The sequence below is a fragment of the Capricornis sumatraensis genome, chromosome 11, assembly GCF_032405125.1.
Source record: "Capricornis sumatraensis isolate serow.1 chromosome 11, serow.2, whole genome shotgun sequence".
Taxonomy (NCBI): domain Eukaryota; kingdom Metazoa; phylum Chordata; class Mammalia; order Artiodactyla; family Bovidae; genus Capricornis; species Capricornis sumatraensis.
In genome coordinates, this window is record NC_091079.1 from 20,340,909 (window position 1) to 20,353,775 (window position 12,867).

Genomic DNA, 12,867 nt, shown 5'->3' on the forward strand with positions numbered 1-12,867 from the left:
ACGGTAGTGCTGTGCTTTGCAGAGGCTGGGCTCATTCTGTCACTCGATACCACTGTTCCTGTTAGCCTGACCCCCTGTGCGTTCTCCTCATCAGATTTGTTTGGTGGTGTGGCCTTTACAGTGATCAGTAATCACTTCCTTCCTCAGTGATCAGTGCAAAGAAATAGAGGAAAAGAATAGAACGGGAAAGACTAGAGATTTCAAGAAAATTAGAGCTACCAAGGGAACATTTCATGCAATGATGGGCTCAATAAAGGACAGAAAGGGTATGGACCTAACAGAAGCAGAAGATATTAAGAAGTGGTAAGAATACACAGAACTGTACAAAAAAGATCTCCATGACCCAGATAATCATGATGGTGTGATCCCTCACCTAGATCCCAACATCTGGAATGTAAAGTCAAGTGGACCTTAGGAAGCATCACTGCAAACAAAGCTAGCAGTGGTGATGGAATGCCAGTGGAGCTATTTCAAATCCTGAAAGATGATGCTGTGAAAGTGCTGCACTCAATATGCCAGCAAATTTGGAAAACTCAGCAGTGGCCACAAGACTGGAAAATGTCAGTTTTCATTCCAATCCCAAAGAAAGGCCATGCCAAAGAATGCTCAAACTACCGCACAATTGCCCTCATCTCACGTTAGTAAAGTAATCCTCAAAATTCTCCAAGCTGGTCTTCAGCAATACATGAACCATGAACTTCAAGATGTTCAAGCTGGTTTTAGAAAAGGCAGGGGAACCAGAGATCAAATTGATAACATCCACAGGATCATGGAAAAAGCAGGAGAGTTCCAGAAAAATATCTATTTCTGCTTAATGACTATGCCAAAGTCTTTGACTGTGTGGATCACAATAAACTGTGGAAAATTTTTCAAGAGATGGGAAATCAGACCATCTGACCTGCCTCTTTAGAATCCTGTATGCAGGTCAGGAAGCAACAGTTAGAACAGGACATGGAAGAACAGACTGGTTCCAAATAGGAAAAGGAGTACATCAAGGCTGTATATTGTCACCATGTATATTTAACTTATGTGCAGAGCACATCATGTGAAACGCTGGGCTGTATGAGGCACAAGCTAGAATCAAGCTTGCCAGGAGAAATATCAATAACCTCAGATATGCAGATGATACCACCCTTATGGCAGAAACTGAAGAAGAAATGAAAAGCCTCTTGATGAAAGTGAAAGAGGAGAGTGAAAATTTTGACTTAAAGCTCAACATTCAAAAAACTAAGAACATGGTATCTGGTCCCATCACTTCATGACAAATAGATGTGGAAACGGTGGCTGACTTTATTTTTTAGGGCTCCAAAATCACTGCAGATGGTGACTGCAGCCATGAAATTAAAAGACGCTTACTCCTTGGAAGAAAAGTTATGACCAACCTAGACAGCATATTAAAAAGCAGAAACATTACTTTGCAACATAGGTCCGTTTCATTAAGACTGTGGTTTTTCCAGTAGTCATTTATGGATGTGAGAGTTGGACTATAAAGAAAGCTGACCGCAGAATAATTGATGCTTTTGAACTGTGGTGTTGGAGAAGATTCTTGAGAGTCCCTTGGACTGCAAGGAGATCAAACCAGTATATCCTAAAGGAGATCAGTCCTGAGTGTTCATTGGAAGTCCTGATGTTGAAGCTGAAGCTCCAATACTTCGGCCACCTGATGTGAAGAGTTGACTCAGTTGAAAAAACCCTGATGCTGGGAAAGATTGAAGGTGGGAGAAGGGGACAACAGAGGATGAGATGGTTGGATGGCATTACCGACTCAATGGGCATGAGTTTGAGTAGACTCCAGTAGTTGGTGATGGACAGGGAGGCTTGGCATGCTGTGGTCCATGGGGTCACAAAGAGTTGGACACAACTGAGCTACTAAACTGAACTGAACTGATGGCCTTTTCAATGGCTTCCCAGGTTGCTCAGTGGTAAAGAATCTGCCTGCCAATGCAGAAGCTGCAGGTTCAGGCTCTGGGGTTGGAAGATTCCCTGTAGGAGCAATACCCCCTGCAGTATTCTTTCTGGAAAATTCCATGGACAGAGAAGCCTCATAGGCAACAGTCTTTAGGGCCACTGAGTTGAACACGACTGAACATGCACGTACCTCACTCCACTCCATGGCTTTTACAGTTTACAAGGAGTTGTTTGTATGTCAACAAAGCTCTCTTCTTTGATTTCAACTTTTTGAAAGTTCCTCCACAATATTCTCTCTCCTTATTGTAAATATAAGATATTAAACAAGGACAATAAGCACTGATAACCTAAGGTGACATACAGCTGTATCCAGCATGGTCTCTGCTTCCCATGGGTTTAGTCTTGGATGATCCTGGAGCTTCAGACATTGATCACAGAGTGTCTGGTTGGCACAGGTGGCATTGGGCCAAGTCTTCGCTCCATTTTCATAGAGAGTTCTGAGCAGTGAGTGGTATTTTCTCAGGGTCACCTTGGGTGAGTGGAGTGTGGAACGCGGGAGCTTTGCTGGTCCCATCAGGATGACAGCAGTGGAGTTAAGTCTGTGCAGAAGGTGGGGAGTGAGGTGTTGTAGATGACTCTGAAACCAGCAGGGCTGAAGGCCTCTGGACCAAGCTGGAAACACTAGAGCTCAGGGTTGAGAGCAAGTGGGTACATGTGTCCACAGCCTTTCTCCCCAGAAAGAGAAAGTGAAGGGTGAGTGGGAACCCAGCAGGTGAGAGGAAGGAGATAGTAGGAAAGTAGTGAAAGTGAAGTGAAATCGCTCGGTCGTGTCCAATTTTCTGTGACCCTGTGGACTGTAGCCTACCAGGCTTCTCCATGGGATTTTCGAGAGTACCAGAGTGGGTTGCCATTTCCTTCTCCAGGGGATCTTCCCGACCCAGGGATCGAACCGGATCTCCTGCATTGCAGGCAGACGCTTTACCCTCTGAGCCAGCAGGGAAGCCCAGGAAAGTATTGGGGGTCACTAATTACAGACGTGAGTTTGAGTGAACTCCGGGAGTTGGTGATGGACAAGGGAGGCCTGGCATGCTGCAATTCATAGGGTCGCAAAGAGTCGGACACGACTGAGCGACTGAACTGAACTGAACTGAACTGAATTGCAGTCTGCTGCTGCTAAGTCACTTCAGTCGTGTCCGACTCCGTGTGACCCCATAGATGGCAGCCCACCAGGCTCCCCTGTCCCAGAATTACAGTCTACCTCTTGGGTATTTTTCTGTCTCCTTAATAGAGACATGTGTTCCTTAAGCGAGGAGGAACGGACGCTTCTCTGTGGCCTGACCTCAGATCCTCGCGGTGCAACCCCGGGCTACGCGGGCTGCCCCTCGACCTGCTCCACGCTGTCTTCACCCCAAGGCGGGAGCCTGGGGACCGTCAGGTTTCCCGATGTGCTTGACGGAGTGAGGCACGGAAGCAGTGCAGGAAGTACGAGCGGCTTCCAGAGCTGGGCAGAGCCCGTGAGCGCAGCTCAGCGCGCGTTCGGGGAGGCCCCAACGGACCTGGCCTCAGGCGGGCACGGAAACCCCCGCGCTCGGGTCGCCGGGCTAAGGCTGGTCCCTGGGCAGCCGAGAGCTGCGCGTCCCAGCAGAAACCTGGCTGGGACCCAGGCGGGCGGGGCCTCCGGAGGGGCGGGGCTGTGGACTGGCGGGCGGGGCCCTAGGTGAAGTGGGCGGGGCATTCGTGGGTGTGGCGGGGCGGGGCGGGGCTCCACGCGGTGGGGCACGGGGCGGGGAAAGGTGGGGCTTTCGCGGGGCGCGGCGAGGGCTCTGCCTTGTGCGTGGAGCCTCCGCTTCGTCTGCGGCCCGGGGAGGCGGCTCCGGCGGGGCAGACGGGCTCCACCCCCGGGCCGGCCGCGTGCCCGCGCCTCCCAATTCCCAGAACCAGGGTGGGGGCTCGAGGGGGTGGTGGCGGCAGCTCCGCTTCCAGCTGTGCGTCTGGGCACTGGGCCAGGACGGGCGGAGAGCGGCGGCGGCGCTGGGCGGCGGATCGCGCGCAGGGCGGTGGCTTGGACCGGCCGAGCCATGGCGGCCCCGGAGCTGGTGCCGAGGCGGGGCCGGGAGCGGGAACGGGAGGACGAGAGTGAGGACGAAAGCGACATTCTGGAAGAGAGCCCGTGCGGCCGCTGGCAGAAGCGGCGGGAGCAGGTGGGCACAGCGGGGCGGGGAGGGTCGCCGCCCACCTCGGGTGGAGGGGCCCTGGGGCCACGCGGGGCCGTGCGCACTCTGAGGGAGCCAGGAGGCCGGGAACCTGCCCGAAGCCTCGCTCAGGCGGCCTCCTTCTCGATGCGCGCTCGCACTTCTTTAGCCTGGCCCCCACGCCCTGGTAAGAAACCCCCTCTTCCTTAAGGGCCAGTCTCTCGAGACCACCTCCCCATGCCTCTGAGATCACCTGTTAGCCTTCTGGGAACCATCCTCAAAAAAAACCCGAAGCATGCCCCAAATCCCCACAGCCCAGCCCCAGGACACCACGCCTCTTCTCCTGGGTCCCCAGCTTCTCCCTGGAAGGCCAGTGCCTGCCTCACACCCTCTGGCTGGTGGATAGGATGTGAGCAGGGACTGAGCCTTCCCCGACCACCTCACTCATGCCCCCACCCCCACCCCCAGGTGAATCAGGGAAACATGCCGGGGGTCCAGAGCACATTCCTGGCCATGGACACTGAGGAGGGGGTGGAGGTGGTGTGGAACGAGCTGCACTTCGCTGACAGGAAGGCCTTCTTGGTCCATGAGGTAAGGCCCGCTGCCCCACCCCCCCACCCCCCCATCATCCTGGTGACTGCACCCCCCTTCCCAGGAGAAGATCCAGACCATGTTTGAGCAGCTGGCGCTGGTAGACCACCCCAATATTGTCAAGCTGCATAAGTACTGGCTGGACGCCTCAGAGTCCCGAGCGCGGGTGAGCCCCTGGGCACGCCATGGGGTGGTGGGGCACACCTTGGGGTGGTGGGGCACCAGTGGGTGGGGTGGCTGTGAGCACCCACTGTTGGTGGAGCCCGTGAGTTTGCCACCTCGCAGGTCATCTTCATCACAGAGTACGTGTCGTCAGGCAGCCTCAAGCAGTTCCTCAAAAAGACCAAAAAGAACCACAAGGCCATGAATGCCAGGGTATGCAAGTGGGCTGGTGTGGGTCAGGGCCAGGCTGGGGTCCGGGTGCTGTTGGGGACAGAGACGGTGAGGGGCACAGGGCAGGGCTGGGCCCAGCTGCCTTTCGGAGCCCACCTCATGGAGTCCATCCGTCGCCAGGCCTGGAAGCGCTGGTGCACACAGATTCTGTCTGCACTCAGGTGAGGGCCTGCGCTTGCCCAAACACCTGCCTGCGATCTCCCCTGTCCACCCCACCTCCTGGCACCCCTGACCCAGCTCCTCTGGCTCTCCCCTTCTCCCAGCTTCCTGCACGCCTGCAGCCCCCCCATCATCCATGGAAACCTGACCAGCGACACCATCTTCATCCAGCACAACGGCCTCATCAAGATTGGCTCCGGTGCTGGCGGGGAGGAGGGGGTGGTGGGGAGGCTGGGCCGGGTGGGACCTGTTGGGAACACAATGCTGATGACGCTGCGTGCCCTGTCACGTTGACACCTGCTCTTTCTCCCCGTGGGGACTGCCTCAGTGTGGCACCGGATCTTCTCCAACGGTGTGTGGGGACTCTGGGGGACGGGGGGTCATGGAGAGGCCCGGTCTGCTCACCCCTTGCTCTCTCGTAGCGCTCCCTGACGATCTTCGAAGTCCCATCCGTGTTGAGCGGGAGGAACCTCGGAACCTGCACTTCTTCCCGCCAGAGTATGGAGGTGAATCCAGGAGGCCCCCACCCTGCCCCCTGTATCCGCCTTACTCGTCCTGACCTGCTCTCCCCTTTCAGAGGCTGCCGATGGCACTGCCATGGACATCTTCTCCTTTGGGATGTGTGCACTAGAGGTACTAACCCAGTGTCACCTGGGGCCCTCCTCCCAGCTCGCTCCCCCAGCCCCACCGGTCCCTCCCCTGCCTGACCTTGCCGCGCCCCCTAGATGGCTGTGCTGGAGATCCAGGCCAACGGGGACACCCGGGTCACAGAGGAGGCCATCACTCGTGCCAGGCACTCACTGAGTGACCCCAACATGCGGGTAAGCAGCTCGCCCTGCCCCTGTGAGTTGGCTGTCAGTGTTCCAGGCTGGGCAGTGAGGGGCCTCAGGCAGGCCTGCAGATGGCGCAGGTCAGAGCCAGGTCCGCTGCACTAGCCCTTCCCCTGAAAGGAGGGCCTTACCAGGCAGGTGTGTTTTGGGGCAGACCTGATGGCATGAGGGCACATTCTGAGCCCAGAAAGATGCTTTCAGTGTGGGTCCAGTGTTTATGCCAGTTTTATAAAGAAACAGATTCAAAGAGCCTTTAGCGTGAATGGTGGAGCCAGTGTGCATCTAGGTCTGCCCAACTCCACGGGCCTGCCTGTAAACTCTCAGGAGACGGGCCGAGAAGTTGCCAGGGGGCAAGGTGGGTGGGTGCAGAGGGCATATGCTCGGAAGCTGCAGCCACAACCTCTGTGGCCTGACTTCAGCGACTACCTGGCTTAACCCATGGCCTCTGGGAGTGGTGGGGCCTGGGTGGGACTGAGACAGACGTGGAGTCAGGATGGACCCAGAGGCAGTGAGGGCCTGGATGTGGGGCAAGGGAGGCACCCCTCAAGGCCATCTGCAGAGCCGGTCCTGACCCGCAGCACCAGAAGTAGGGCAGGCAGGTGGGCTCAGGCTGGGCCGCTCCGACCTCAGGGGCCCAGGCTGATCTGCCAGCGCTTTGCCCAGCCCTGGGCTCCAAGGCAGGGGCTGGTGTCCGTCCTCAGTGTGCAGTCTTCATCTGTCACTTGGGGATGACAGTGCCGGCCCCCCACAGAAACTGGGGCGGGGGGTGCCTACTGGAAGGAAAGCACAGGCAGCTCCGTGCCACGGGAAGACTCCACTGTCCTGACTGAAGACCCAGGTCCTGGCCTGGCGGCTAACAGGATGCCTCTCCCTGTGCCGGAAGCTGCATGGAGGCTCCCAGGGGCTTGGGGCCAGAGCAGAGAGGCTGCACCCACTTCCGCCCCCTCCGCAGGAGTTCATCCTCTCCTGCCTAGCCCGGGACCCTGCCCGCCGGCCCTCTGCCCACAACCTCCTCTTCCACCGCGTGCTGTTCGAGGTGCACTCGTTGAAGCTCCTGGCTGCCCACTGCTTCATCCAGCACCAGTGTGAGGGGCAGGTCGGCCTGGGGGCGGGCCAGGGCCTGGGGTCGGGCTGCAGAAGGAAGGCCTGGCAGGACCCCATGCTTCAGGGCCTGCCGCCTGTGTGCTCCCGCGGCCCATAGACCTCATGCCTGAGAATGTGGTGGAGGAAAAGACCAAGGCGATGGACCCACACGCAGTCCTGGCGGAGATCCCCCGGCCCCCCCGGCCCCCGCTGCAGTGGCGGTGAGTGACCTGCAACCCAGAGGCCTCCCTGCTCCTCCCAGCCAGCTCAGCCCCACTGGCCGGACCAGCCATCCTCATGTTCTTCTTACACCCACGCCAGGTACTCAGAAGTCTCCTGCTTAGAGCTCGACAAGTTCCTGGAGGACGTCAGGTGAGGGCTGGAGTGAGCCTGGGGAGGGGGCAACTGTCGGGCCTGAGCCGCCAGCCGGCACCACCCTGCACCGTGTCCCTAGGAATGGGATCTACCCGCTGATGAACTTCGCTGCTGCCCGGCCCCTGGGGCTGCCCCGTGTGCTGGCCCCGCCCCCCGAGGAAGCCCCAAAGGCCAAGACCCCGACGCCAGAGCCTTTTGACTCAGAGACCAGAAAGGTAAGCTTCCACCCCTGCTGCACAGACCTGACCACCGCCCAGACAGGCTCCCTTACCAGGGGGCTTCAAGTCTCCCGGGTCAGCTTTCCTCCCGGCTACCGGACGGAGGCCAAGTCCTGACTGATCACTCTGTGGAACCTGGGGGGACAGTAGTGCAAGCTGAGAGATACCCCTCTCCCAGAGGTTCCACAGGGAAAGGCTCCTGCAGGCCATTGTCCTGCACACGCCACTGCTCTGACTCACCTCCCTGGCCTGCGGATTCCCTGACATCTGTGCCCTGGTGTTTCCTCCAATGCCCCCAGGCCCTGGGATTCCCCTGGTCCCTCCTCCTGCAAGGCTCCCCGCTGGCCAGGGGACTCCTGGGCAGCCTCAGCCCCTCTCCCTCTCCATGTCCACACCCACTGGTTTCCAGAGGCCGTGGCTTCGGCCTTGGGTGTGTCTCTATGGTTACTGCCCTGATCTGGGCTTCCTCTGTTCCCCACCGGGATGCTGCACCAGCCCCTTGCCTGGTCGCCTGCCGCTGGCTTCCCTCCACAACGCAGCCAGAATTCTTGTTGGGGGGGGCACAGTCAGGGGTCCTCAGCCCCCCACTCTGAGGCCTGGTCTTGCTGGCATCCTGGGCTTCCGCTGTCCTGTCCCTGAGGACCTTGCTCTTCCTACCTTTCCCACAGCTTGTCCAGGTGTTCTCTCCACCTGTGAAACCATCCTAAAGCATCCTCCAGCTTCAGTATCTACCCCTCTGAAAATTTCGGCAGGTTCCTAGCAGAGATGTGCTTTCCAGTTTGCCCTTAGAGATTTTTCCCATCTCTGGTTTTTACTACCCCTGCCTGGCCCCTTTGAGGCAGCATCTGCGCTTGCTGCCAGAGGTTGAGGTCCAGCCTTTGAGTGACCTTGGCCTGTGTCTGCCCTGCAGGTGATCCAGATGCAGTGTAACCTGGAAAGGAGTGAGGACCAGGCGCGCTGGCACGTGAGCTTGGGGTTGGGAGGGCTGCCACCGGCAGAGATGCCAGATGCGGGAGGAGAGGGACCGGCCGACCCGAGCCCACCACGCCCTCCTGCCTCCGCCTCCTCAGCTCACTCTGCTCCTGGTGCTAGAAGACCGGCTTCATCGACAGCTCACCTACGACCTGCTCCCAAGTAGGCCGAGGGGCGGGGGCGGCGGTTGTGGGGGAACCCCGGGCGGGGGCGGAGGCGGGCAGGCAGCACTGCGGGTCTCACGCCCCGGCCTACCCCGCCACAGCCGACAGTGCCCAAGACCTGGCCACCGAGCTGGTGCACTACGGCTTCGTCCACGAGGTGAGGTGTGCGGGCCGGGTGCGGCCAGCCTGGGAGGGCGGCAGGGTGGGCCACGCCCCTCCGTCCCCCATGCCTCCCTCCCGTCCTGCAGGACGATCGGCCGAAGCTGGCTGCCTTCCTGGACAGCACCTTCCTCAAGTACCGTGGAGCTCAGCCGTGACCTTGATCCATACACCTCAGGGCGCCAAGCCCCCTGGAAGCCGACCTCATGGCTCCCTGGGGAAGCTTGGCATTGGCCCCTGCAGTTGGGTGGGGAACCAGGGTCCCTGTCTGCCTGTGTGCCTGCTAGTGAGAACCTCCCTTCGCATAGCTCCCGCAGCCCTGGGGTGGGGCTGAGGGTGGCGGGGTCCGGCCCACCAGGGGTGAGGGAGCCGGTGCTGGGGGACTGGTTAGCTGCTGCGTGTCCTTAGGAGCAGGATGTCCGGTGCAGTCAGCTTCCACAATTTCCTGGCCGTGTGGTCACGAAGGGGCTGCCGCACAGGGAACCATGCATAGTGCTGGGGGCTGAGGGGAGGGGGTCAGCCCTGGAGAGATGTGTGCCCAGGGAAACGCTCCATTGCAAGTTGGTGCCACTGACCCACATGAGGAACCACCACCTTAAACTGATGGTAAAGCACCTGCAAGTGTTGGGCACCGTGCTGGGCGAGGGGCGTAGCCATGACCTGGAAGCTCGTGTGGCTCTTGCCCCCTGCCTCCCATCCAGGGCAGGCCCACTTCCGAGCCCCTCTCTGGCTCCTGCAGCCCCCACAAAGAGCTGTTCTCTGTTCGCGTTCCCTGGCCGGAGTGGTCCATGTCAGATGCCCTCCCTGCTCCTCCCCAGCTCCCTCCTACTCTTGCTACATCCCTGGGTCCTGGGGATATCAGTGCCCCCTCCATTTGCAAACGTAATTAATCACTCGAACATTTAAAACCGCATGTATAAATTTAGCACATTCAGGTTTCTAAGTGTTTGAAATGTCAAACAAGAAAAGCCTACCACTGTATTAGTTCTCTGTTGTTGCCGTAGTTTTTTACTACAAACTCAGTGGCTTAAACCAACACATATATTAGTTCTGTAGGTCAGAAATCTGGCGTAGATCCCATCAGACTAACAACAAGGTGTTGTCACTCCTTTCTGGAGGTTCTTGGGGAGAAACCATTTCCTACTCCTTCACGTTGTCAGCCTGCAGGTTCAGGAGCACGCAGGACACTGGGCAGGAATTCAGTTCCTTGCAGTGATGGGGCCAAGGTTCCCATCACCTGAACTGTGTGTCTGGTTTTCTGCAGCCAGGAAAGCTTTGTGTGATTAGGTTGGGTCCACTTGGATAATCCGGGATAATCTCCCATCTCATGGTCCTTAATCTTAATCATATGTGCAAAATACTTTTCACCAAGTAAAGTAATATTCCCAGGTTCTGGGGGTTAGGACATGGACATCTTTGTCATCCCACCTGCCACACCACCCCAACCAAAACCCCAAACCAACACCCCTTACCAAGACATGTCAGATTCCATGTACAAATATGGTGAATCTCAAGTTATTTTAAATGTTCCAGTACTCTACAAAATTATTCAAGTTCTTAAACCTTTCAGTTTAAAGTTACGCTTTAAAATAACTTACACATCTACTTGGAAATCCTGATGCCAAGCTGTCTGATTTTGCATCGTCTGAAACAGTTGGGAGTGTCCAATGCATAACAGATTGTACTGGAGATTAAACTGAACTCAAAAGGATCAGTACTAGTACTGCTCCATTTAATGTCTGTTGAGGTTTTCATTTTAACTTTTATCTCTTCAAAGTGACATATGTATTACTTTAAAAGTGGAATTTTTTTTAGGCCAATAATAAACAACTAATAAATACAATGTCTAACTCTGATCCTTTGCAAATTCAACTCTTAGCTGTTTCTTCAGGAATTTAAAATGCATGTTTCACAAGGACACACACACACGCTTTCACTGCTTTTCATCGATTTTTCTACATTGTGTGTCACCTGCCGGTGTCCTCTGGGGGGAAGGGAGGCCACTGGCCTCAGTCTCTTGACCCAGCGCCATCTAAATGTGATGGGCACTATTACAGGTTCACTCCCACAGGTCTCAGCAGAGAACGAGGTGTCCTAGGACAATATTTGCTTTCTTGCACAACTTTTTGTTTTCCCTGCAGTTAATCATTGCCTTTTGGGGGGCTTAGCTTTCCACACATGTCATTAATTCCTCCCTAGATTCTCCTGCAGAAGTGTGAACCTCCTCTCAAACTTGGGATTTGTTGCATAACTGCTGTTTCCATCTTTTCCTGGACCCCTCACCCTGCCAACTGCCCCAGCTGTGAGCATGGGCTATGACTTCAGCAGTGTCCTGGAGCACCTCCTTTCTCTCTGCTGGAGCCCATGATTTCCTCCTCCTTGATTCAGTTACGGAGTCTGCAGTTGCCCTCACTGCTCTCACATCTGCTTGTTTGTGTAACTAGGTACAAAGTTGGGCTTCTAGTCCTAAGAATTCCCATGCCTTTCTGAGTTCTGACCTTTGCGATGTCTTCTCTCTGAATCTTTTCTTTCCCTGAATGCTTTGGAAATTATCAACGATGTGTCCTGATGTTGTTCAGTCATTCAGTCTTGTCCGACTCTTTGTGACCCCATGGACTGCAGCACGCCAGGCCTCCCTGTCCATCACCATCTCCCAGCGTTTGCTCAAACTCATGGCCATCAAGTCACTGATGCCATCCAATCATCTCCTCTGTCATCCCTTTCTCCTTCTGCCTTCAATCTTTCCCAGCATCAGGGTCTTTTCAAATGAGTTGGCTCTTTGCATCAGGTGGCCAAAGTATTGGAGTTTCGGCTTCAGCATCAGCCTCTCCAATGAATATTCAGGACTGATTTCCTTTAGGATTGACTGGTTTGATCTCCTTGCTGCCCAAGGGACTCAAGAGTCTTCTTCAGCACCACAGTTCAAAGGAATCAGTTCTTTGGCGCTCAGCCTTTTTCATTGTCCAGCTCTCAGATCAGTACATGACTACTGGAAAAACCATAGCTTTGACTATATGGACCTTTGCAGGCAAAGTAATGTCTCTGCTTTGTAATACGCTGTCTAGGTTTGACATTGCTTTTCTTCCAAGGAGCAAACGTCTTTTAATTTCATGGCTGCAGTCATCGTCCAGTCCAGAGTGATTGTGGAGCCCAAGAAAATAGTCTGTCACTGTTTCCATTGTTTCCCCATCTATTTACCATGAAGTGATGGGACTGGATGCCATGATCTTAGTTTTTTGAACGTTGAGTTTTAAGCCAGCTTTTTCACTCTCATCTTCAATCAAGAGGCTCTTCAGTTCTTCGCTTTCTGCCATAAGGGTGGTATCATCTGCATATCTGAGGTCCTGATGTAGAACTTCTCTCTTTTCTTCCATTATTATTTTTTATTGAAGTATAGCAGTTTATAAAGTTGTGTTAATTACTCCTTTACAGCAAAGTGTTTTTTTCTGTATTCTCTTCCCCTATGGTTTATCACCTGATATTGAATATGTTGATAGTTCTCTGCGCTCTGCAGTAAGAACTCAATATGACTTTCTCTTTCATCTGTTGTCCAGAGATTCCAACCCTTCAGTTCTAAGAAGTTTTCTTTGCCATTTTGATTTCTCCCCTTTCCTTTTCTGGAATGCTTACTTAGATGTTGGACTTATTTTCTGAGAGGCTAGGGGCAGAGGCTCTGGAGGCACTCAGCTGCTTCTGAGACAGTGGTTCAGATTGCATGGGGGTGGTCGTGAGCTTGCACAAGTTAACTGTGAAAAGGAACGAGAATAGTGCCCAGCACACTAGCACTCTGAACACAGCAATGCCAGATTTCACAGGCGAAGCT

The 12,867-nt window shown here is 55.2% G+C and overlaps 1 protein-coding gene across 6 annotated transcripts; it reads left to right on the forward strand.

Moving 5' to 3' along the window:
* The first annotated feature begins 3,983 nt into the window (after positions 1 to 3,983).
* Positions 3,984 to 10,849, forward strand: NRBP2 (nuclear receptor binding protein 2). Of its 6 annotated transcripts, XM_068983310.1 has the most exons (18): positions 3,984 to 4,109; positions 4,569 to 4,691; positions 4,756 to 4,857; positions 4,977 to 5,066; positions 5,205 to 5,245; positions 5,348 to 5,442; positions 5,572 to 5,595; positions 5,666 to 5,749; positions 5,821 to 5,876; positions 5,969 to 6,064; positions 7,026 to 7,158; positions 7,275 to 7,377; positions 7,478 to 7,528; positions 7,611 to 7,746; positions 8,660 to 8,713; positions 8,820 to 8,883; positions 8,987 to 9,042; positions 9,134 to 9,321. In XM_068983310.1, exons 1-18 carry the CDS (start codon positions 3,987 to 3,989, stop codon positions 9,200 to 9,202), a joined length of 1,500 nt encoding a protein of 499 aa, XP_068839411.1. In that variant the 5' UTR covers positions 3,984 to 3,986; the 3' UTR covers positions 9,203 to 9,321. The 6 variants fall into 6 exon arrangements, with proteins under 6 accessions (XP_068839411.1, XP_068839408.1, XP_068839409.1 ...); XM_068983307.1 differs by having other exon boundaries at positions 6,957 to 7,158; positions 8,987 to 10,849; XM_068983308.1 differs by having other exon boundaries at positions 8,987 to 10,849.
* The last annotated feature ends 2,018 nt before the right edge of the window (positions 10,850 to 12,867 follow it).

Bases quoted from the DNA above. Each gene is read 5' to 3' on its own strand.
- NRBP2 (XM_068983306.1), top strand. From the start codon at position 3,987: ATGGCGGCCCCGGAGCTGGTGCCGAGGCGGGGCCGGGAGCGGGAACGG. The intron at 4,858-4,976 runs GTGAGCCCCTGG...GCCACCTCGCAG, and splicing joins CCTCAGAGTCCCGAGCGCGG to GTCATCTTCATCACAGAGTA. The intron at 5,596-5,665 runs GTGTGTGGGGAC...GCTCTCTCGTAG, and splicing joins GCACCGGATCTTCTCCAACG to CGCTCCCTGACGATCTTCGA.